Genomic DNA, 25,191 nt, shown 5'->3' with positions numbered 1-25,191 from the left:
ACATCGATCGCTAATTTGCACTTTTTTTACATCGATATTTTCAGAAGAGCGGCAGGCGGCGGCTTACATGAAAGAACATGAAAAAATATCGTATTTGATAATGTGAAGGGCAGTTTCAAAAGCTGCCTTTGTATCATATTTCTGTACAGAAATAAAAATGCCTTTCACGTAATACATTTTCATACACATTTGAAACAAAAGCATGAACATTTATGAATCGACACATCCATAGCTAAATTTGCACTTATGTAACTTGATATTTTTGGCAAAGAACAGCGTCAGAGGCATATATTTTACCCTAATACCTAGGTAATAACTCTCCATAAAATTTGTTAATATAATTTGCATAACCTTTATGGTCTGAACGGCATTTCTACAAATAATGTATGGACTCGTTAGACAACGGCGCTAGCGGCGCTGTTAACTGAAATTTGTGCCGTAAAGATACCTTTAAAATGCCTTATTTTTTTAATGAATATTTTTGACGACCGCCGTAAAACCGATTCGCCGTTGAGTGATTGCGCCGTTAACCGCGGGCCGCCTGTAGTCTCTTTCTTTCCCTTTTTTCTTTTCTTAAATACCTACAGGATACAACGCATCATATGCTGGAACTGGCTTGATGCGGGTGAATTTTGACTGCCATACTGTTACATCACTTTTTATGTTCCATACAACATACAAATCTGCTTCTCAGTAGTGTCTGTCTCCTCCTCTTTCCAGCAAGGGGAGTGAGAAGTGGTAACAAACCTGTTTCATTTGGCTACCATGGTTTGTTGCTTGAACAGATAGTTCTCTTTGACTTCTATTTATGCAATAAATACGGGCATGTTACATATTAAACCCAATGGCCTGAGTGGATATCATCCACATATCTAACATCCCCATTTTCTAAGAAGAATGACCCGGTGTGCCAAACCTCCAGTCTGTTCAGGATTCTCATACCTCCAAGTGTGAGTCTATCCTCACGTTAAGACCAAAGGTTTGTTCCGCACATAAACATGACAAATTTTTTATTATTTTTCATCTTTTATAGCTAACAAACCTGAGGTCTTAACATTGACTACCCACCTCTAGCCACCCCTCTTATGCTTATCCTGGGTTGGTAGAAATACTAATGTGTCAAAGGCTCTAGTGTGGTCTGTGACTCACTTCCACTACTATCTGTATTAAATGCCAGATGCCATAGATTCCTAACATATACATTTTTTTTTTAACCAGTTTCCAGCTGGCACCAGAAGATTTATCCTAGTATTAAGACTTTGCATCTGTTAGCTATGAAAAATACAAATTGATTACAAATTTGTCATTTCTTAAAATGAAAATTTTTTAATCAATTTGTTTTTCATAGCTAACAATCCTAAGATCTTAACAATTCTTTACAATAAGATAAATCTTCTAGTACCAGCTGGAAACCAGTTGAAACAATCAAAGACTGTACAGCAAGGAACCTGTGGTATCTAGCAACTCATGCATATACGAGGCAGAAGCTGGTCACCGACCAGGCTTGGTATCTTGTGACACATCAGTCTTTCTTCCAACCCAATACTATATGGGAGGGGTGGCTACAGGTGAGTAGTAAGCATTAAGACCTCAAGTTTGTTAGCTAAGAAAAATACATATTGATTAAAAATTTGTCATTTGTTCATGCGCAAAACAAACCTTTGGTCTTACCGCTAGGATAGACTTACACTTGGAGGGAGGTTAAGTGCCCTCAACCAGCCTAACTGACCACCCTTCCTAGAAGATTGAGTTCTAAAGAAGGGGGTCTGAGCCCGTGAAAGAATAGATAAGTGAAAATCTAAAAAGCCAGCCTGCTGGGTTTAACACAATGAGATATGACCAGATTCATTGCATCCATGGAAGGAAAAGAGAACTCTGCCTGTTCAAGTAACCATGTAGCCCACAGGGGTTTGTCACCACTCCTCCCTCCTCTTGCTATAGGGGAATACATGCTACTGAGAAGCAGATTTGTCTATTGTATAGGAACAAAACAAATAACTACAACCAGTATTGTTACCATACTCACCTGTATCAGGCCAGTTCCAGCATATGATGTGACTTTTCTTCAACCCACCAGTAGGAAGAAAAGGAAAAAAAAAAAAAAAAAAAAGAAAAGACAGAAGGAGACCAGCCAACCCACTCATTCTCTCTTCGGCAAACACCGTCTTAGGTAAGATGCAAACTGTCCTGACAGGGGCACTGGGTGAGCTACACAACTTGTTGGGCACCACCAGACCCAAGGAAAAAGTGCAAGGACCTGTGGGCAATGTCCTTTAGGTATAAGGAAGTGAATGTGGTTTGCCTAAGCAAAGAACCAGCATTCAAAATCTTATGAACAGACAAGTTCTTAAATCCCAGTGAGGAACTTATAACTCTGATGTTATCCTGGAGACTTCCCTTCTGAACCAGCCTGTGCTAACAAAAATTCTATGACACCTAGGCTTTAGGTGACGAGTCCTTTTTAGATAGCAACGCAGAGCTCTGATGGGACAAAGCAACAACTGTGGATTGCTGTCCACAAACTCATTCAGTGAGGAAACAGAAAACAAGGCAAACCTGTCACAATGCACTGAGGGATGCCGAGTCTTGGCCATGAATTCCAGGACAAATTTGAAGGCCACAACTCTTTTTGAGGAAGCCAAGGCCAAAAGGAAATCTGTCTTCAGAGTTAGGTTCTTGTCTGATGATCAATGTAGAGGCTCAAATGGACCTCAAGTGAAACTACTCAGGACCAAAAGTAAGATCCAACATTGAAGGTTTGAGTTTTCTTGGTGAACAGGATTGTTCAAAACTCTTAAATAACATTGAGATTTCCCAGGAAGAAGAGAAGTGACCACACCCCTCAGGCCCATAACCAACCCCAAGGCCGCCCTGTAGCCTCTGACAGCCGAGACAGAAAGACCTTCTCGACAATTCTTGAGAAAGACCAAGAAATCCGCTTTCCGCTGAACAGAAGTTCTGAGTGGAGAGAAACCCCGTCGGTGACACCAAGAAAAGCCTCTCGTTTGCAGGAATATCTTGATAGTCTCCAGCCATGTAGGGATAGGGACTCTATTAATAGACTGGTGAAACCTCTCCACATGAGGCTGGCAAAGGTGGCAGTGCCATGAGGGAATTCCTCTCGAAACCTCTTGACAGAAGGGACAGAAGGTCCAGGAACCACTCTGCTTGAGGCCACAGAGGGGCCGCCAAGGTCATCCTGAGATTTTGAGAGCTCATTAACCTGTTCAGGACCTGACAGATCAAGCAGAATAGAGGGAAGGCTGTAAAGCGTCCTCTGCCAGAGCAAGAGGATCCGGGACCACCGAAAAGTACCTCCAGCTTGAAGCAAGTGGTGAAGAGGTCTAACTTGAGTCTTCCCCAAAGGTGTAACAGCCTGTCCACTACATCCCGATGCAAAGACTACTTCGTACCTAGGACTTGACTCCAAAAAACTTAGCTTGTCAGCCACCACATTCCTCTTGCCTGTAATGTACCTAGCCACGAGTTCCACTGAGTTGTTGATAGCCGACTGGTGCATCTCGACTGTCAAAGAATGGAGTTGCCGAGACAACAGCCCCCTGTTTGTTCACATAGTCCACCACCTTATTGTTGTCTGACATCAGAACGAGAGTGACCCTCTGCCTTCAACTCCAAAACGCATTCCAAACACCCGTCGCCAAGAGATCCTTGAAATGAGCACCCCAACCATCAATGGAAGCATATGAGAACAAGAGGAAATCTGGGTATGGCAAGAGTAGAGGGACTCCTACCATAAGATTGTGGTCCAACCACCAACGAAGGCCTCTTCTCATCTCTTCTGACAGAGGTACCTGTTGCTGAGGGGAATCTCCCACTGGGGCCAGAACTCCTTCAGCCTACACTGCAAAGATTGAAAGTGGAGGTGACCATTAGGGACCAGCTTCTCGCGAGATGACAAGATCCCGAGAAGAACCTGCCACTGGTGAGCTGGCTGTTTGGCTTGTGACAGAAATGAACATGCAACTGACCTGAACTTCTGCAACCTTTGGTCCTATGGGAAAACCCTCCAAGCTGCTATATCTATAGGCATACCCAGATAAAGGATCCTCTGGTTGGGAAACAGACTGGACTTCTCCAAGTTTACCACAATGCCGAGGCTCTGATAAAACTGGAGAAGACGATCTCTGTCCTGTATCGCTTTTCTATGGAACTTGCCAAGACCAGCCAGTCATCAAGGTATCTTAACAGGTGAATCCCTTGAGCATGAGACCACGTCAAACTAACACAAAGACCCTTGTGAACACTTGAGGTGATGAAGTCAAGCCAGAGATGTGATAGACCGGCAGCATGCTGATACCAAAAATAAACTGGTTCAGCAGGCAGTACCAAAGTTGGAGTCTCGCCCTCCACCTCCTCCTTCAATGGAGTAGGTCAGCCGGGCATTTGGCTGACCTCCTCCATCAGAGCGACACGAACGTGAGGAGGAGGAGGAGGAGGAGGAGGAGGAAGAGGAGGAGGAGGAGGGAGGAGGAGGAGGAGGAGGAGGAAGGCGAGGAGGAGGAGGAGGAGGAGGAGGAGGAGGAGGAGGGAGGGAGGAGGCAAACTTTGATACTGTCTGCTGAACCAGCTTATCTTTAGTGTCGGTATGCCGCCGGTCTATCGCATCTTCTAAATGTGTTCTCGGAAAGAGAAGCTGCAACTCGAGGAGGTCTCCATTACGAAGAATCAACAAGGACTCAGAATCCACTGACCCCGCCACTTTCAACAAGGCTGCATCCCTCTAAGCCAGGTGAAGTTTGGCCCACAAACTAGCACTGAGGTGACCCAGGTAAGAGATGGCCTTAGCACCAGACTGCAGCAACCTGATAAAGAAGGGTGAGCTATCGGAACCCCATCAGAGCGACACTATGCTATCCTGGCCACCGCAATAGACCATAAATACAGCCACGACACTGTCTGGAATACTAAAGCAGCAGCAGACTCAATAGCAGAGGTTTCTTGAGAAAATAACTGAGGGCCATCAGCCCTTACCTGATCCAGTCAAGCCAGGCTTTAGACGATCACATTCAGGTGATGAGGCATCAGTTGAATGACATCGGTAGAATAGAGTTTCCTTTGCCGCATATGAGTAGGAAGAAGCTTAGAAGACCTATTAGAGCTAAGAGAGCCATCCCAATCCGAGACCAAAGCATTAATGCGCTGTAAAATTGACTGAGAATGCCCAGAATGATAAAGCACAAACAAAGCTCTAACATCCTGCCTTGGACCAAGCAGGGTCTCTATACCTGTAGGGGTCATAGAAGGCTGTGTCTCCCCCCCCCCCCCCCCCCCCCTACAAGATTAGTGAACTCACAAATGAAATCAATAACCTCCAAAAAAGAAAACAGGAACTCTCGACTCTCCCCTTCCTCTGGATCTGGCAAAGGAGACTGACAACGTGAATAGAAGGTCTAGAAGGATCGTCCTCCTTCCCCAAACCACTGGAGAAGCTTGGTAAGCTTGGCACCACACCCTTCACCTGTGGGACTGGGACCTCAGACGATGGAAGATCCCAAGAATGAGGGCTCAGGGACATTGTCAAGCGATAAATCATGTACACGTCCTTGAGCCGAACGACGTATGCACTTGAGCGACATCCCACACACAAAGCCGTGTGACAACTTACAAACACAGTCGTGAGATAAGCAACAACACATTAGAGAACATCTTGGAGGAGGAGACTGGTCTTGAAGGTCCCCAACTCTAGAAGGTGAACAACACAAGTTGGAACTCCTTCAGGAACGAGATCTTGAAAGCCTAGGCTGCGACCGTCCACAGCCTTACGACTGACACAAACACGTTCATTGGGAGGCAGAACAGGAAGAGAGACAACAGTCTCTGCTGTCTCTGGGAGAGGAGAACTAGAAGGTGCCAGGGTAGACATCTGGGCATCAGGCACCTTCGACCCCTTAATCGGAGCTTTATCATCCTTACAACAAACTCAAACAGGCTGAGGTGGAGGAAAAGCTTGAAGACTCTGGGAAGAGTGAAGACCATCATGAACTGGAACACATACATATACGTGCAATGGTGAGACACGTCCATGCTGAGAAGGCAGCGAAATACTCCTCAAGTCCTGAATCCTTCAACGCCTAGGAGGGGAAGGGCAAGAAGGAGATGGAGATGGAGGAGAAGGAAACCTCCTTCTACGTCAGTTCTTGCCAGAGTACAGGATATATCTTTCGAAAAACAGAGTTCAGTATCAACCACTGCTTGAAGGAATGTCTCCTAAGACTCAGCGAGCGTCTGTGATGACATCATAGACAATGATGGTAATGACAGGCAGAGGAAGAGCCGACAAAACACAGCTGACGTCATAGGCTGAGAGGATGTTAAGGGTGACATCACAGCATACAGAATGGCAGCTGGAGTCGATGGCCTCACCAGTAGGGAGATAAGAGGTGACACAGTAAGTGTCGTCGTTCACGACAGCGTCCTTTTGGGGGCACCACGTGAGAGCCAAAGTAGTCGAGGCCCGGAGGAGGGGGGACTGCCGGGGAACTGGGGGAGGTTGATGAGCAGCCAAGAAATGTGACAATAGGTCATCTAAGGATGGAGAACCCTGTGGGCCTAGGGATGCCCAAACAGTTGCCATCTTGTTTGACTGTAACTGAAACAAAGGAAGCAGATAGCATAGACTTCCTCCTGGGAGGGAGATTATCTCACATGAAAGAGGGGGGCCACATTATGCACAGTCATCCGGTACACTTCCCAGTACTTCCAAAGACGAATTGATGGAGTAAAAGGAAGGAGACAGGGCATCAAACGAAGCAGAGGGAAAATTTCTGGAAGAAGGGGATGCCGAAATGTCACCTTGAGGAGGCGAGAAACCTTTCCAAGAAGGACCAGTAGATACTATACGGTGCTCCCTCTTCTTGTAGAAAGCCTTCCACTACAACACAGGCCAGGAACAACACTCCAGGGAAGGGTTAGTGACAGTATAAAAATTAGAACTGCACCCACTGCAAGTGGAATGGGGTCTGTAATGGAAGACAACAAAAACCTCGAGCATGGAAATCCTTGAACCCATGGACACGTGTTGATAGGGCCTAGAACTCTTGGTGGACTCCATGATACACAATCAGGCACACAAACACTCAAAGCAAAGCACAAAGAAATCACAGGCTAACAAAGAAACTGGCTTGAGAAGGAGAGCGCAAAAGTGACTACCTTATAAGGCGGCCAAAGTAAGACTGATGCGTCACAAGGTAACAAGCCTGGTCGGTGATCAGCTTCCTACTCGTATATGTAAGAGTTGCCAGATGCCACAGATTCCTTGCTTTACAATCTTTGATAGTTTTAACCCATTTCCAGCTGGTGCAAGAAGATTGTCTTATAGTTCAGACAGAAGGTTTGCTCCATGTATGAGCAAAGGTTCTTACTCTAATTTAGGATACTGCCATATCCAGGTTATTTAGTTCACACTAAAGGCTATGTAATTCTAGTTTACAGGCTACAGACAACATCCTCTATTTTAAGCTATTCTCACTTAAATGTGATCTAGGCTACTGCCTAAATTACTGTTGGCACTGGATAATCTAAAAAAGATTTTCTATATTAATGATTAATTGTGGAACATTTCTTCTAGTTTAAACATCTACAGTGGTACCTCGACATGTGAAATTAATCCGTTCCCAGGCAGCCTTCGTATCATGAGCTTTTCGTATCTTGAACCACATTTTACATGTACAATGCCTAATCCGTTCCAAGCCCTGCAAAAACACCCCAGTAAATTATATTTCCAGGCTTACAACACGTTCTAGGGTTACGATGCCGATCCGACGGAAGAAATTACTCCAAAAAGGCAAAATACTGTGCATACTTGAGTAATGTTCAACCCCAATTTTACTGCATATATTAGGACTTTAGCATATGTCCCTTAGCAATAAGCCTAGCCTATGTTAGCAGTTGCTACTATAGCCTAGTCTATGATTCTGACATCTAAACCTAAGAAGCTAAAAGCTTAGAATATGCCAATAAAATGTATAAATAATCAGTATGTACTCATTTTAATCAGTATGTACTCATTTCAAATAATTATTAATTAATCATTAACTATAATACACAAAAACAAACTAAAATAAAACCTTCCAACCTTTTGTTTACATTCAGCACTTACGAGTACCGAACGATCGCCAAGCAATCACTTTTCCTAGCACACAGAAAGCCATAAATTTTCATTATCTCTCTTCAACTAATAAAACTACCAAACAGTATAATAACCATTCATTTCTACTGACAGCTATAATGAAACATATACGTAATATTAACAGAAGAAGAATTCTAGAAAATAAGTATTTGTTGGCTTCGATGATAGCACTCTAATTTATTTTATATTTTATGATATCTAATTCACAATTTTTTTCATTAAATGTATTGCATGTACTCATTTCAAATAATTATTAAGTAACCATTAACTATAATAAACAATCAAACAAAACAAAAAACTTCAAATCTTCTGTTTACGTTCAGAACTTACGAGTACCGAATGATGGCCAAGCAACCACCTTCACCTAGCACACAGTACGTACCGTAATCAAATTATCATTATCTCTCTTCAACTACTGAAACTACCAAACAGTATAATAAGCATTCATTTCTATTCTTTATACTATCTTTACCTAATTTTTTTTTAAATTAAATGTATTGCATGAATAAGTTTTTCAATTTACAGCATCCTTTTACCAATAGAAAACATAGAGCACATGGGGCAGATGCTGACCAATAGGAGAGCAGGATCTTACGGCGATGACTAGCATCAGGAACCAATGGGAGAGCGGGAAGATAGTGGCGAGTCTACTCATTTGGCGGCGCGCAAGTTTTAAAATTGTTCTCGGTGGTCCGGGTGAATCTCGGGACTTTACAGCAACAACCTTTCGTAACTTGAACTATTTTTGTATGTAGAACCAAAAAAATCGTCGTATTTGCTTTCGTCACTCGAATTTTTCGTAAGTTGAGCCTTTCGTATGTCGAGGTACCACTGAACTTAAAATGAAAAATGTTTAAAAATAATTTGCACTTCTCACAACTAACCATCTGCGATTACAACTAAACGCCGGAACACCAGGTGTGTTAACAAGAGATGCCGGTTTTTAGGCATTTCCACACAAATTAACTACCAATTACAAAAGTTTAAAACTAAAACTTTAACCAAGACTTAAAACTAAGCACTTAACTTGCTTCTTCATTTGATTTTACCCTAATTTTTGAATTTTTGAGCGCTGACAAAAACTAACCCATTTTAAATTGAACAAAGGAAAACAAGGCCTTTCTGGTCTCTTGTCAGTCTTGTTGACAATATGGCAGACTGTCCATGCACAAAAACCACTTCCTCTTTTAGAGGGTTTGACAAAGGAAAGAACCTAAGTACAGCTTCGCTGTAAGATAGGGGAATTCTTTGATATTCATTTGGTCTTCCATGGAGCCCTGATAGACCTATGGAATGCAACTCCATGAGAATGAAACAAGCAACTATGCTATAAAAAAAACTGATTATAGCAAAAAAACATGGTGAAAAATGAAGTTATATATAATACTCTTCCTTAGAGGTTACAAAGCTAATTGGTTTCTGATTATCTGCCATTACTAAAGTCACGTGGCATCCAGATATCATTGTTGAGCTAAGGTATTTACATACTTCAACGCAGCTGTAGTTGCTCTTTAACCCAAATTACAAAAGGACAAGTCTAGAAGAGGAGGGGCAATATAATCACTACACATCTTTTGATACAATGCTGGCAGCACAGTGTCTTCATCATACAATTTCATCTAAGATGAACTGGTCATATAAGTCGTTCACGAGTGTTAAATGTTTATATTAACACAATGAAGGAGGAGGAAAATCTAAAAAAAAAAAAAAAAATTTCTCTTGAGATTAGCAAATATGCTATGCAATTAAATCACTCCTTCCTTCTTTGAAACACTTTGCAACCATCTGCAGTTACTTAATATATAATAATATATATATATATATATAGTTAATATAATATAATATATATAGTATAAACTATATATATATATATCTATATATTTATATATATATATCTATATATATATATATATATATATATATATATATATTATATATATACTATATATATATTTATTATAATATATATTATTTATATAATATATATATATAAATATAATATATAATATATTTATATAATTATTATAATATATATATAGATATAATCTATATATCATATATATGATATATTATATATCATATATATATATATAATATATATATATATATATATATATATCTATATATTATATATCATATATATATATATATATATAGATATATATATATATATATATATATATATATATATATATAGATATATATAGTATATATATATCATATATATATACATATATATATATATATATATATATATATTATATCATATATATATATATATATATATATATATCTATATTATTATATTATATCTATATATATATATATATATATATATATATAATATATATACTCTATATATATATATATATATCATATATTATATATATATATATATATATATATATATATATTATATATATATATATATATATATATATATATATATATATATATATATATATATTTATATATATAATATATATATACTATATATATATATATATATATATATATATATATAAGTAACAACCTTGTCCTATGATTTGTTTACCTAATGTTCTGAAACCTTTTACTTAATATGTGGATACTTTCTCTAAATGCATACTCTTAAAAAATAACAAAACCCCATAGAAAAGACGAACATTCAATACTGAGGAAAAAGCCCTCACATATTGACATTTTCTTCTTCTCCCTATGTTCTATACATAGGCATGTATCTTTGTTGCTGGATTTTAGATTTTGGGACATCATACCTTCCTAAACTATAGGGACTAGCCCTTGTACGAGAAGGAAATCCGACTGCCTTCTGCTGTGCCTTCAACTGATTGAGACGATTTCGGAGCCTGGTAATGTCGCCTCCCTCAGCTTGAACGGAATAAAGTTCCAATTCGGTGTCAAGAACCTCTCGGTCAACCTGAGTCTTTGTTTTGGGCAAGTCACTACCTACTATCTGTGACCGGGTAGTTTCTACTGCACCTTGAAGAGACTTGATGGTCTCCATTAGCAGCTTTTTTTCTGCCACAGACATGGTAGATTTGTTGGTATCCAGTTTATTAACCAAAACCTGAAAAAAGAAGAGTTGTGGTCGTCAGTACATTAAAGGCTAAACTTACTACTTATTTGACATATCTTCTGTATTTATAAAAATGAATGAAGTATACTACTCATTCAATAAAAATTCAATTCTTTTAAAATTGATTCTCTTACTCCTATAGCGTTAATACTGAACACACACCTCAGGACAACCACCCACCACTGTTGTAATATTGAAGTAATAACAATCTGTCATTCTAGTTTAACTCAATCATATACAATACTAATTTACTTACCTTCATCTGCTGAACTTGTTTATCAATAAGTTGCTTCTTTCTCTGTTCAACCTCAGATTTAAGCTTCAATGCCTCTGCTTTCTGTTTCTCAACTTTCTGCTTTGCAGCGACCTATAATGACGCAAACCATCATTCTCTATTAATATGAAAAATTATACAACAAAACCATTATTTTCTTTATGAAAAATTTCTCGCCAAAAACTTCGGCATACTTGTATTATAATTATAAAACAGTTGACACTAAAAACTAAATACCATCAACAATCTGCAGAGACCATCAATTATTCTCAAAACCACTTAAGAAATGTTAAAATACTGTTAGTCATTTAAGGTATTTTCTGATGAAATTACTGCCTGTAAAAACAAAATCCATATTAACAAAAACAAGTAATAAAATAATAAAGCTCAAATAACCTAGCTCCCCCCAGGGCATAATGACATGCAGTTCCTGGTTCTTCACGGCCTCAGTTATCACCGATCCGGTTTTACGCCGCTTGTCAAGCAACTGAACACTGGATTTTTGGTGCTGACATGCGCCAATCTCTGGTTATCGGTGCCATTATTGCCAATTTTCAGTTACTGTCAGTGTCAAGAACAGAAACAGAAACCCTGTTGATAACCAGGGAACTGCTTGTATATTATAGGGGCTTGAAGAATACTGTCTTCAGCTACATCCACACAGCAAAGATAATCCTGAAGAATGGCTCTTTAAATACTTTGATGACTCATAAAATAATCAAAGAGCTTTAATCTGTGCTATTGCTTTGAACTCTATACAATAGACCATCATTTTAGCTTAATGATGGAAAATAACACACATCTGAAAACAATGAGAGAGAGAGAGAGAGAGAGAGAGAGAGAGAGAGAGAGAGAGAGAGAGAATGCTAAGAGAAGAGAGAGAGAGACGAGAGAGAGACAGAGAGAGAGAGAGAGAGAGAGAGAGAGAGAGAGAGAGAGAGATAGTAGTCTGATTATCAAAATTGTTCACAAACCCTGCCTAACATAGTGCAGCCTTAGGTCAAATTAAAAAAAAATGATTTTATCACCATTTCTATTACCTCCGTTAAGACCAAGATGATCATTACTCAAATACCATATCATTATTATGAACTTCAATTGGACAACTACCTTCATACTTTAAACCCATCTAAATTTCTATAAATGCCACTTATTCTACTCAAACACTCTTACCTCAGCAGCCAGGAGTTCCCTTTGTTTGAGAATGGCATCAATTTCCTGCTTCTTAGTGTCTGCAGCTGATAATGCAGGGCTCTGAGTAGTGGCAAGAGCAGAAGAGATTGATGTTACTTGAGTACTAGATGTGACAGATTTTACTGTAGGGGAGACTGTGCTTGCATTGGCAGCAACAGCTGAATGGAGGGCATGTGTATTGTAGACAGTTTTGACTAGACTTCCACCAGATAGTATGACCTAGAAATAGAATCAAGGGTTAACTAACACCCTTCTCCCACATCATGTGTCAACATATTGCAGTTTTACAGATTGGCAATTATCTTTGGCCTATTTGTGATGACATAACAGCTGTTATGATCAGATATACTAGTGGCTCAAACCCTTACTGGGTGTCATGAGTCGACAAAACATCAAAATGAATCCTCATAATAAAATGAAAAAAAGACCATTATCCGGTTGATCATACACATTCCTTACCTAAGAAAAATCTACATCTATTTCTTAGCATTCCTTTATAAAAATTTTTATATTATAACTAAAGGAAACCTAATCCATCACAAGAAGTGTAACAAGAAGCAAAAAAAAAAAAAAAGCAACCATACCCAATATACATAAAAAGTACTAAAGAACTATTAAAATCTATCTGCATTCTATAAGCACTACAATGGATGCCCTTCTATTTGCGGTTCTGGATTTGTAGCTTAACCTATTCACAGATTGTTCTGTGGAATGTATATCCCAATTATTCATGGAAAACTCACCTAATCACGGAATTTTTCACAGAAAAATATTCAATAATTACTGTACTCTCGTATTATTTTCTCGACTGAAAACATTATTTAAGATAAAACTATTAAGCAGTCAGGTATAAGCATTTTCAGATTTTCTTTAACTATCAAAATAGGCAGTTATAAGTCCTCTCAGAGGGGTGTCACGTATTTGTTGAACTTAGCTATTCACAAGAGGTTGTGGTACGCACCCCCCCCCACACGAATCCCAGGGGTTGGCTACATAGGCAGTCCCCAGTTATCAGCGATCTGGTTTTACGGCGCCAATCTCCGTTTATTAGCACCAATCCCCCCCCCCCCCCCCCCCCCCCCCCCCCCCCCCCCCCCCCCCCCCCCTCCCCCCCCCCCCCCCCCCCCCCCCCCCCCCCCCCCCCCCCCCCCCCCCCCCCCCCCCCCCCCTTCACAACAACACCGATCCCCAGTTATCAGCGCTGGATACATATAAGCACTGCGCTATCACTGATTTTCAGTTATCAGCAAAATTCTGGTCATTGTTATGCTGTCAGGAACAGAACCCAAGCTGATAACTTGGTACTGCCTTTACACTATAATAGAAAAAATTCCTTTTTTTTTTTTACACAAGAAAATTTACAACTCAAAGCCAATAATCCATTTGTAACAATTTTATATATACTATTCATAAAGAAATCCAGTTGACTTGTAGGGATAGTACAATTTCAGAATAGTGTAATGATTAGTAGCCTCCTTCACCATTTGAGTTCAATTTTGTCTTACTTAAAACTTTTGCCAAAACAACTACCACTTTCAGAATCTTTCATACTTGGGTTGTCCGTATAATAAGGTTCTCAAGAAGCTGCAGTCACAAGGAACGGTGTTACGCAGGATCTGGCAACACTGGCGTGTAGCTTGGTTCCCCCTCTCCCAGTCCCCCCCACGGCGAGCTGTCTGCGACGCTCAGCCTTGGCTTGGCAGCCAATAGAGATGGAGCTCTCACTTGCTTCTCCCGCCAGGTGCGAATTACACTTTGTGATTCGTTTTTTGTGTGCAAAAAAAACTGCACTGGTGGACATTCATTCCCAACTGTGTGCAGTCTACGGAGAAACGTGCATGAGCATACAACACATGCGTCAATGGTGCAGAGAATTCAAAAACAGACATAGACGTCTATAACGCATTTCAGAACCGGAGAGGAGCTGAAAGAAGAGGTTTTAAGCTACCTTCGTGGAGCAGCGGGAGAGTTCTATGATTCAGACATAAAGAAGATGGTACACCGCATGCAAAAATGCATTGATCTCAACGGCGATTATGTCAAAAAATAAGAAAAAGTCTAAGCTTTCCAAAAATTATTATTCAATGCCAATAATCATGTTTTTCATTGTGAAAAATCTTTGGGAACCTTTCACGGACAACCTTTATGCTTTACCTTCATTATTACCTCTAATTTTTTTCTGCAAAACTACCCCCTTAGAAGGGTAGTGCTGTCAGTGCACATCATGTGGTACACCTCTAGCTGCAACCTCTTTCATTTTTCTTACTGTAGTTCCGTTCATATTCTCTTCCTTCCATCTGACTTTCAACCCTCTCTAACAACTGTTTCAAAGTGCAACTGCAAGGTTTTCTTGCTGTTACAGCTTTCAAACCTTCTTACTGATAATTTAGTTTTCAACGCCGAATGAACTTACAGGTCCAAGGGCTTTTTGCCATTAATCTAAATTCTAAGTACCATATATACTTGCATATCATGCAACTTCTGAAGACTTAATTTTGGAGGTAATTTTATGGGGGTCACATCCTACATGAGATATAAAATTGATGTACGTAATATTCACATACTAGTATCATTTTATATGTAATAATCACATACTAGTATCATATGATTAAGTACAAACATAATGAATACGTATCTTTTCCATGGATCTTTTAAAAAGTTATGCTTTACTTCACTGCATCCAATAATATTACAGGCGGCCCGCAGTTAACGGCGCAATCGCTTAGTGGCAAATCAGTTTTACGGCGGTCGTCAAAAATATTCATTAAAAAAATTAAATATTTTACGGTATTTTTACGGCACAATTTTCAGTTAACGGTGCCGCTAGCGCCATTATGTCTAATGAGTACATACATTTGTAGAAATACCATTCAAACCATAAAGGTTATGCAAATGATATCAAAAAATTTTACTTAAGAGTTATTACACAGTATTAGGGTAAACTATATGGTCCTGACACTGTTCAATGCCGAAAATATAGTTAAATGAGTGCAAATTTAGCTATGGATGTGTAGATTTATAAATGGTCATGCTTTTATGCTTAAAAAGTGTATGAAAATGTATTACGTATCAGGTATTTTTATTTCTGCACATAAATATGATACTAAGGCAGCTTTTGAACCTACCCTCCAGTTATCAAAGAGGATGTTTTTTCATGTTCATTCCTGTGTGCCACTGCCTGATGCTCTTCCAAAAATAGCGAGTTGAAAAAAGTGCAAATTTAGCGATCGATGTGTTGATTTTATAAATGTTCATGCTTTTATGTTTAAAAAGTGTATGAAAATATATAACGTATAGGGTATTTTTATTTTTGTTCATAAATATGATACAAATTAAGGCAGCTTTTGTATCTGCCCTCCACATTATCAGAGGTGGTTTTTTCATGTTCTTTCTTGTCTGCCGCTGTTCCAAAAAATGCATTACAAAGACTTCACTTAGTTATATTTTATTAATTTGGGAGCTTATTCTTTTTGTTAATGAAACTTCAGCTTTTTGTTTTAAGTTTTCATGCTTTTACGTTTAAAACGTGTATGAAAAATGTACTACAGGGTATTTTTTATTTTATTTTTGTACATAAATAACAGTGGCAGTATGCATGTCCATTTGAAGTCTTTGTAACAGCCCTTCACATGATGAAGACAACAGGTTGTTCAGTCATGCCCGAATAATAATATTTTAATTTATATTATTGAATCATTTTCATAACTACGTAATTATATTTACAATCGTCGCATAAATTGATTTTAAAAGACAAAACTCGCATGTACATTCGATTTTGCAACACTGCAATTTGTTTGTTTTTCTATCTACAAAATATAACTGTGCAACTCGGTCGATTTTTTGCTTTGTTATGTGAGCAAAAAATTGAGGTACAACCGTACGAGCGGAGTGGCCAATGTTTTGGTTCGGAAATCAGCTGATGGCAAATACAAGTTTGTTTCACCACATTCAACACAATTTTGAGCTAATTTTCTTGCTTCTAGTTAGCATAAACGAATATTTAGATACTTGACTTATATGAGACAAGATTATTTTTCCTTATACGACGTGTTTTTAGAAGGAAATATTACTTGAATATGTGTTGTTGTGATTGTGAACTATTTTTTTTTTTGTTAAGAGATTACTTTGGCGGCATGTTTATTGAGTAAAACAATGCGTGATTCCGTTCGCAATTTTCCTTAATATCATCGTAATACAAACTTTATGTTATTTATCTTTTATCGACATGAAACCAACAGTAAAATGTGTTCTTTCAAGCACAGTAGTTTTGATTAAAATTATTTTATCTCAGTTTTATTGGATGGCATACGTTTACTAAAGTTTTATCCTTGTGGCTGATGCACGATAATGGTCATTAGCAGCTTAACCAGTTTTCTCAGCTTCAGCTATAGCTAGGTTTAAATTTAACAGTATATTTACCTATTGATCTTTAATCTACATTGATCTTTGATCTATATGATCTTTGATCTATATCCAATATGCAGTATGTTTGGAACCCCTATAAACACGCTAAAAACAGCCTATTTTGTTAGGTAAAACTCAAGAAAAACCCACTAAAAGTTTTCAAACTTGGTTTTTTAATAGTTTTATCACAAAAAGTATATTTTATGACAAAATTGATAAAAAAAACCCAGGATTTTGTGGATATTTCTCATAGAAAAATACAGCGAATGTGTGAATTTTCCGCGAATAATGTGGGGAAACGTTCCCGAGAGAAACCCGCGAATGTATGAGTCCGCGAATCCGGAGAACGCGAATACGGGGGGGTCCACTGTAGTTATTACATTAAGATATCTCAGTCCTATTCTACATAACGTCACTTATAAAAACTACGGTAATAGTGTACTATAGTACGATGCTTGAAATACAAGCCAAACGAATGTTATAATCCAAGGTAATTTGTCATTATACGACGTGTTTTCCTTGGATTTTGTCATTATACGACGTGTTTTTAAGTTGAAATATGAATTTAATATCTGCCATGAAATATAATATTTAATTCATTGACAGATTGCGTAGTGGGCATGTTTATTGAGTAAAAATATTACGTGATTCCATTCGCTATTCTCACTTCATTTCAATGTAGTAGTATGAACTTTACCATTATGTTACTTATCTTTTATCGGCGTGAAAACAAAAGTAAAATGTGTTCTTTCGAGACCTGAAGTAATAATTAAAATGGTTTTTTCTCAATTCTATCTACAGCTGTTTGATGGCATAAGCTTACTGGAGTTATATTCTTGTTGCCGATGCATGATAAGCCATTAGTAGCTTGAAAAGTGAGCTGTGTGTGTGGGGAAAGGTGGTAGCTGGGAAAAAACTGTTGTACGTTCAGCTGGACACCACTCTTTCTTGCACACGTCGCTTCCCAGTCGTTTTAGTTGTGGGTGATCGTAAAGTCGATCAGTCGTGACTTGCATAGGTCGTAAGTCAATAACTAGCAGTATTCTATTCTATTCTGCATTACTTAAACATGATTTGTAAATAGTTTTACAGTACAGTAGCACACTGAGAGAAAGAAATTTGATATATCATACATCTGGATATATCGTTGCAAAATTAAAATATCAATTGGGGGACTTTGCCTCCGGATCTAGCACCGAATATGTAATATTCACTATAAATATCGTATTATAAAATATAACAAATATGCACCTTTTCTTTGGTTCTCTTAAAAATTTGTTTTACTTCACTGTATCCCATAAAAAATTTGTTTTACTTCACTGTATCCCATAATATTGTATGTATTCTCTCATCATTATTGTATTATAAAATTCAGACATAGTGATCAATGTTTTTGTTTATAAATCAGCTGATTGTGATTACAAGGCAAGTTTATTTCGCCTTATTTAACTCAGTTCAAAGCGATTTTTTTGCTTCTAATTAGCGTAAATGACTAGATATTCTACTTATATAAATATGACAAGGTTATATTATGTTATATAAAGTGTTTTTAAGTTAATATATGACTTTTTTGTTATGTATGGCAGTGGGTTTTTTTTTTTTTTTTTTTTTTTTTTGTAAAAAAATCAATATTCAGTTCAAAATTTTCTCTTGATTTCATCATGTCAGCTTTACATATTTGTCTTTTATCTGTATGAAAAACAACAGTAAAATATGCTCTTTCATGCGTAGTAGTTTTGATACAAATATTTCTCCTCAATTTTATTTACTGTCGAGTTTGATGGCATATCGTAGTTCAAGAGTTTAATCCTTGTTGCCAGTGCACAATAATTTATAGATACAATGCAGCTTGAACATCTCAGCTTCAGCTACATCTTGGAGCTTAAATTAAGTAATACAGAGTAGTATATTTCCTTGCCTATCTTTTCTCCACAGCAAATAGAATATAGTGTAAAAATACATATGTTCTATTATATTTAACATTATTTGTAGCATAACTATGGTAATTGTTTACTATCATATGATGGTTGAAATGCAATTCAGTTGTTCTTAGCAAAGAACTGTTTCTCCTTCAGCTGTGAGACTAATAACATTCTCTTTTGCATTTTTAACTTATTTAATTACCTAGAAGATGCAATAAAGTGACAGAGAAGAGGCACTTGATAAAATCATGAATATATATGGTAATTTTTATTTGTTATTTTACTCAAATATCTTCCATGTTAATTTTACTGATGGGTAAAATTTATTGTTAATGTTCCCTTATTAATTTACATTGCTTTCAACTCTAAAAATTATGCTGAAGTTTTACTGTTCTGCACTTTATAATTTAACAATACTAAAGCTATATCTTACTTTACGGGTACTGTTTGTTTATATAGTACAGCTTTATCGCAGGTTGCTAAAAGATGACTATTGGGGTTTTAGGATGGTTTGGGGTGTAATTGTTTTAAATTTCTAATCGGTTTAGAATGGTAATTTACCATATACGTATTTCTTCTAGAACTACTGAATTAAGCAGTGAACTGTTGAAATAGACAGTTATAAATGTTTTACAGCAGTTTAAATGGTACAGGGTATAAATATACCTGGTCTTTATACCATAAACACGCATTCACAGATACATACAATAATATATTGGAGTCTCTTTTATAGCAATCTCGGCTTGGATGCTTTAATCCGTTACTTTGGTGAGCTACTGTACTGTACATTGACTATTAAATTATTATTACTAATTTCTTTTAAACATAAATGATGATGATACACATGTCAGTGGTCTCAAAATTTCTTTTTGTCCCTTAAAATCTACACAATTAAATTAGTCAGATCAGATTTTATGCATTTTGAACTATTCCATTCTATGACCCCTACCTCAAAGGGACTGTTTTCTGCCATGAACAGTCATTTTGCTTGGGATATAACATAAGAGAAACTAACATTCACTCCAGCTGTATGCAAAGTTCATACATAGATTATGAATTGCATTAAAATTCCTATGAATACGTATTCACATTCCTTCTTGTAGCCTTTGGTAAGAAATCACAGAAACGTCAGTAGTAGGGAAAAAGTGTAAAAACCTTACTCAGAAAATAATTTTCTAAAATATTTAAAAAGTAAAATCATCCCTTTTTCCCATGAAATACTAAAAAGATAATAACTGTCATTATATTTTAGTTTGCTTTTAGAGGGCCTCCTGGCAGTCCCTCTTTAACCCATCCTCTGGGAAAAATTAACTTTTCAACTACAGTTTATATTATGTATTCATGAGCATGTTATTTAGCTTCTTCACATATATTCTCCATTTCCCCTCAGTTGTATATATTAACATCACTGGGTAGAGTAACCAGGCCAAAGATTTATAATTCTAAACATTAGATTTGGCCAAATTGAATATTTAAATTTTTTAATATATTAACTCTTAGATCAACTTAGGAATGATCAGGGTGCCATGTACTGAGTCCATTTTCCACTTGTCTTTATTCAATGGTCTATGCTTTGCATTGATGCTTTTGGGGGTAAATTTCTTAGGGTCCTTTTATTTTGGCTGCATATTCTCCAGGGTGCTGCACATTGCAATACAATTTATATCCAATTTCTGTATAATTTTAATTAATTCATATTAATAGGTTCTTTTTGAGGGTTATATCCTGTGTGATAATGTCCAAGTTCATTCAATTTAATAATTGATACTTAATATTTCACTTCTGGGAGGGTCATTTTCTTGGTTTTCACTGTTATTCCTACTACTATTGATGTTCTCTTATGTTAACATAATTTTTCTCCATTAATGACATCCCCCCCATTTCTCCATCTATTAACTACTGATTTTATTCTGAAGTTTTATTTTTCCTTCACTTTTATACAATTGGAATTTTTTCTAATTGGTAGTTTGATCATTAAACTTGAAAATTTTCTTTTAACTTGAATTTCTCCCACCTGCGTCTAAAAAGGTGAGGGGTTGAAATAACCATTACAGTATTCATATAGCAGCAGAATGGTTCAATAACAGATTACTACAAATGTCTCTGAGAATGAAGAGTACTCGTCAACATGTCAAAAAAGGCTTTTCCCAAAACAATGTACGTAACATGTTAGGCAATGAGGTTCACTATGAGGAAGCAACATACCTAATGGTGCAGAACTAGCAATAAAATACAAACAATACTGTACAGATAAAAGTATTTGCAACTGGAATAATAATGCAACCAGTAAAAAAAAGTTTTTGCATGAAGGAAAAATAGCAAAACAGGTTCATAATAATGATAATAGTAATGATAATAATAGTGTCATCCAAGAACAATAACGAAAACTCAACAAATATGTGCTGCTGTACAATCAAAGAAAAGCAGTGTGGAGGGAACCTGTACATCTCTAACAGTAATAAACCAAAAGAAAATTCTGATCTAAATACCCCAGAAGAAAGAAGAAATAAGAAAAGAAAGGCAGAAACTGAAAAATGATATTGTTATAATACAATAAAGTTTCATACATACTTACCTGGCAGATATATACGATTAATGGCCCACCCAGCCTCCCCGCAGGAGACAGGTGGAAGAGAGAAAATATGATAGAAAACGGGGATGGTTCCTAGTCCTGCCGCCCAGGGCAGGCAGGTAGATCACCTGACCTACCGGTAGCGAGTGGCGCGAAATTTGAATTTCTGTCGGGGACGACGGAGTCTTAGCTATGTATATATCTGCCAGGTAAGTATGTATGAAACTTTATTGTATTATAACAATATCATTTTCATACAATGAACTTACCTGTCAGATATATACATAGCTGATTGGCACCCTTTGGTGGAGGGTCAGAGACAGCTAATATGGAATAGACAGGTAAACAACATATGTTGTAGGTATAAAAGAAAAACCTTGGTTCCTACCTGATAGGTGGTAGACTTCGTGGCTGTAGCCCAGTAGTCTGCATCACCTCAAGACTTTAGCGAGATATTAGATCTATGGCTAGAGTTCTTGTGGGTCTGTCGATGGGTATAAGAACCGCTTACTCGGCAGAGCCTAAAAGGACTTTGTCAATGGGTACTGGACCACTTCTATGACAACACACCTTGTGAAGGAGCATAACCAATCCCGACCACCTGATCCTAACCACCATGTTAGTATATAGAATTGCTCTGAGTTATCCTCCCCGAACTCATAACAAAAACAAACCAATAACTCGAAACGAAAAAACTCATTTATACAAAAATTCTCAAAAAAAATTTTAAATACTCCCCTAAAAGATATCACAAGAGTTCCTTACTGAACAACAGTGACTGTCCGCCAGTGCAGCACTAAGCCCTCTTTGTCAGCAGGAATCTAGAACATATCTAGTAGAAGGTATGTGCAAATTTAAGGATTGGTGTTTGCTCCCGTACCCAGTATTGTATCCGCCGATACAAATGGTCCCAGAGAAAAACATTTCTCGTAGGTCACGCGAACGTCTTTAAGATAGTGAGATGCAAAAACTGAATTGCACCTCCAATATGTCGTGTCAATGATTTTCTTTAATGACATATTCTTCTGAAAAGAGAGAGACGTCGCCACGCTCTACTTCATGGGCTTTTACTCTTAAAAGCGGAAAAGAGTCGTCAGGACAGAAACTTGTGAGCATCCGTAATGACGCTCCCTAATGGAAGAAAGCTAATGCGTTCTTTGGACATGATTCTTGGGGGGTCCTTAATCGAACACAAAGACTTTGTCTAGAGCCTCCCATTTGCTTCTTTCTTTGTAAAAGAAGAACTTCAAGGCTCTTACCGGGCAAAGAGACTCTGTTTCTCTGCTACCAGACTCGATAAGCCTTTGATCTCGAATCTCTTGGGCCAGGGATTCGTAGGATTTTTGGCATTTTCTTCCGCTAGAAAAACCGAGTTCTAAACGAGCAAAAGGCCGAGTCTTTGTAAGCCGACTTCATCTTCTAGGGCATGAAGTTCGCCAACTCTTTTGGCTGTCGCCAAAGATAGGAGAAACAAGCATTTTCTTGTTATATCCCTGAACGAAGCTACGTGGGGAGGCTCAAATCTGTCCGACGAAAGGAACTTGAGAACTACGTCCAGGTTCCAGCTGGGTGGAGTTAGTTCCTTCGATTTTGTCATTTCAAACGATCTAATCAAAGTCGTGCAGATCTTTATTGTCAGCAATGTCTAGGCCTCTGTTTCTAAAATACTGCCGACAGCATGCTCCTGTATCCTTTGATTGTCGATACAGACAAATGAGAGACCTCTCTCAAGAACAACAGGAAATCGGCGATTTCGGTTATAGAGGTACTGGAGGAGGACAACTTCTTAGACTTGCACCACCTTCTGAATACCTCCCACTTCGACTGATAGACTCGTCTATGGAAGCTCTGCGGGCTCTAGCGATAGCGCTTGAAGCTTCGCGAGAAAACCCCCTCGCTCTGACAAGTCTTTCGATAGTCGAAAGGCAGTCAGAGCGAGAGCGGGGAGGTTTTGATGAAACCTCTCGAAGTGTGGCTGTCTGAGAAGATCCATCCTTTTTGGAAGGGATCTTGGGAAGTCTACTGTCCCAACGTCCAGCACCTCTGCAAACCAAGTCTTGTGCTGGCCAAAACGGGGCTATCAGGGTCATCCTTGTCCCGTTGGACGCTACGACTTTCTCAACACTTGTCCCAGGATTTTGAAAGGGGGGAAAGCGTACACGTCCACATGAGACCAGTCCAGCAGGAAGGCGTCGACCACGAGAGCTCTTGGGTCTTCACCACTGAACAAAAGACTTCCAGCCTTTTGGAAAGGAATGTGGCGAACAGATCTACGTGAGGAGTGCCCCAAAGATCCCAAAGGACTTCTGACCACACCTTCTGAATGAAGAGGTCCATTCTTGTGTGAAGGACCTGGCTTCTCCTGCTCAGTCTGTCCGCCCTGATGTTTCTCGTCCCCTGAACAAATCTTGTTAGGAGGGCGATGTTTCTTTGTGAGGCCCAAATTAGCAGATCTCTTGCTATCTCGTAAAGCGACACAGTGCGTGTTCCTCCCTGCTTCCGAATGTAGGACAGGGCTGTAGTGTTGTCCACATTCACTTGGACCACACTGTTCATCACAAAGGGTTCGAAGAACTAGCGCTAAGTGAACTGCTAGAAGTTCTTTGCAATTTATGTGCCAGGACACCGTGCTGTCTTCCAGGTGCCTGACACTTCTCTCCGGTCCTAGTGTGCCTCCCCAACCTTCTCCGATGCGTCGGAATACAACACTCGGCTTGGGTTCAGAACTTCCAGAGAAATTCCCTTGTTCTCTTTTGAGAGGACAACCACCATTGCAGGTGTGGTTTCATTTCCCTGGCATTGGAAGGAGAAAACTGTCGGAGAGAAGTCCCGTCTTCCAGTTCCACGATCTCTTTAGGAAAAAACTGAAGAGGGCGAAGATGTAGTCTTCCTAGAGGAAAGAATGTTCGAGCGAGGAAAGGGTGCCTAGCAGGCTTAACCATTCCCTCGCCGAAGTCCGTTCTTTCCCTAAGAAGAGAGAGACTTTTTCCAAGCCTCTCACGATTCTTTCTTGCAAGGAAATACTCGAAAAACCCCGAGAATCCATCTGAATCCCCAGATAGACCAAGTTCTGTCTGGGAATCAGCTGTGACTTCTCGAGGTTCACGAGTAGTCCCAACGCCTTTATCAGGTCTAGGGTCAAAGAAAGGTCCTCCAAACACTGTCTCTCTGTTCTGGCCCTGATGAGCCAATCGTCCAAATATAGAGAGATGTTGACGCCTTTGAGGTGAAGAAACCTCGCCACATTCTTCATCAGGCTTGTGAAGACCTGAGGCGCTGTGGATAGGCCGAAACACAAGGCCCTGAACTGAAGTCCTTCCCCCCGTCATGAAACGGAGGTTAACTTCTTCGACGAAGGGTGAATCGGGACATGAAAATAGGCGTCCTGGAGATCCAGCGACACCATCCAATCTCCTTGACGTAACGCCGCAAGGACTGAGGCCGAAGTCTCCATAGAGAACTTCTCCTTTCCTTTAGAACGAACTTGTTCAGAGCGCTGACATCTAGAAACTGGTCTCCAGCCCCCTGAGGCTTTCGCAACCAGGAAAAGCCGATTGTAAAACCCCGGAGAGTTTTGCTCTAGAACCAGTTCTATAGCTC

General features: G+C 38.6%; 1 protein-coding gene across 1 annotated transcript in view; it reads right to left on the bottom strand.

Annotated features, from left to right (window-relative positions):
- LOC135203224 (RNA-binding protein 26-like) overlaps positions 1–25,191 on the bottom strand; it is a gene marked incomplete in the record, with an annotated part of 231,575 nt that overhangs the window by 112,730 nt on the left and 93,654 nt on the right. Inside the window, 3 exon segments of the mRNA XM_064232984.1 lie at positions 10,906–11,216; positions 11,482–11,592; positions 12,673–12,912. Coding sequence (XP_064089054.1) covers positions 10,906–11,216; positions 11,482–11,592; positions 12,673–12,912 — 662 coding nt within the window.

Source organism: Macrobrachium nipponense, chromosome 33, assembly GCF_015104395.2.
Source record: "Macrobrachium nipponense isolate FS-2020 chromosome 33, ASM1510439v2, whole genome shotgun sequence".
Lineage (NCBI taxonomy): Eukaryota > Metazoa > Arthropoda > Malacostraca > Decapoda > Palaemonidae > Macrobrachium > Macrobrachium nipponense.
Note: the sequence above shows the minus strand (reverse complement) of the source record. Positions and strands in the feature narration are given on the sequence as shown.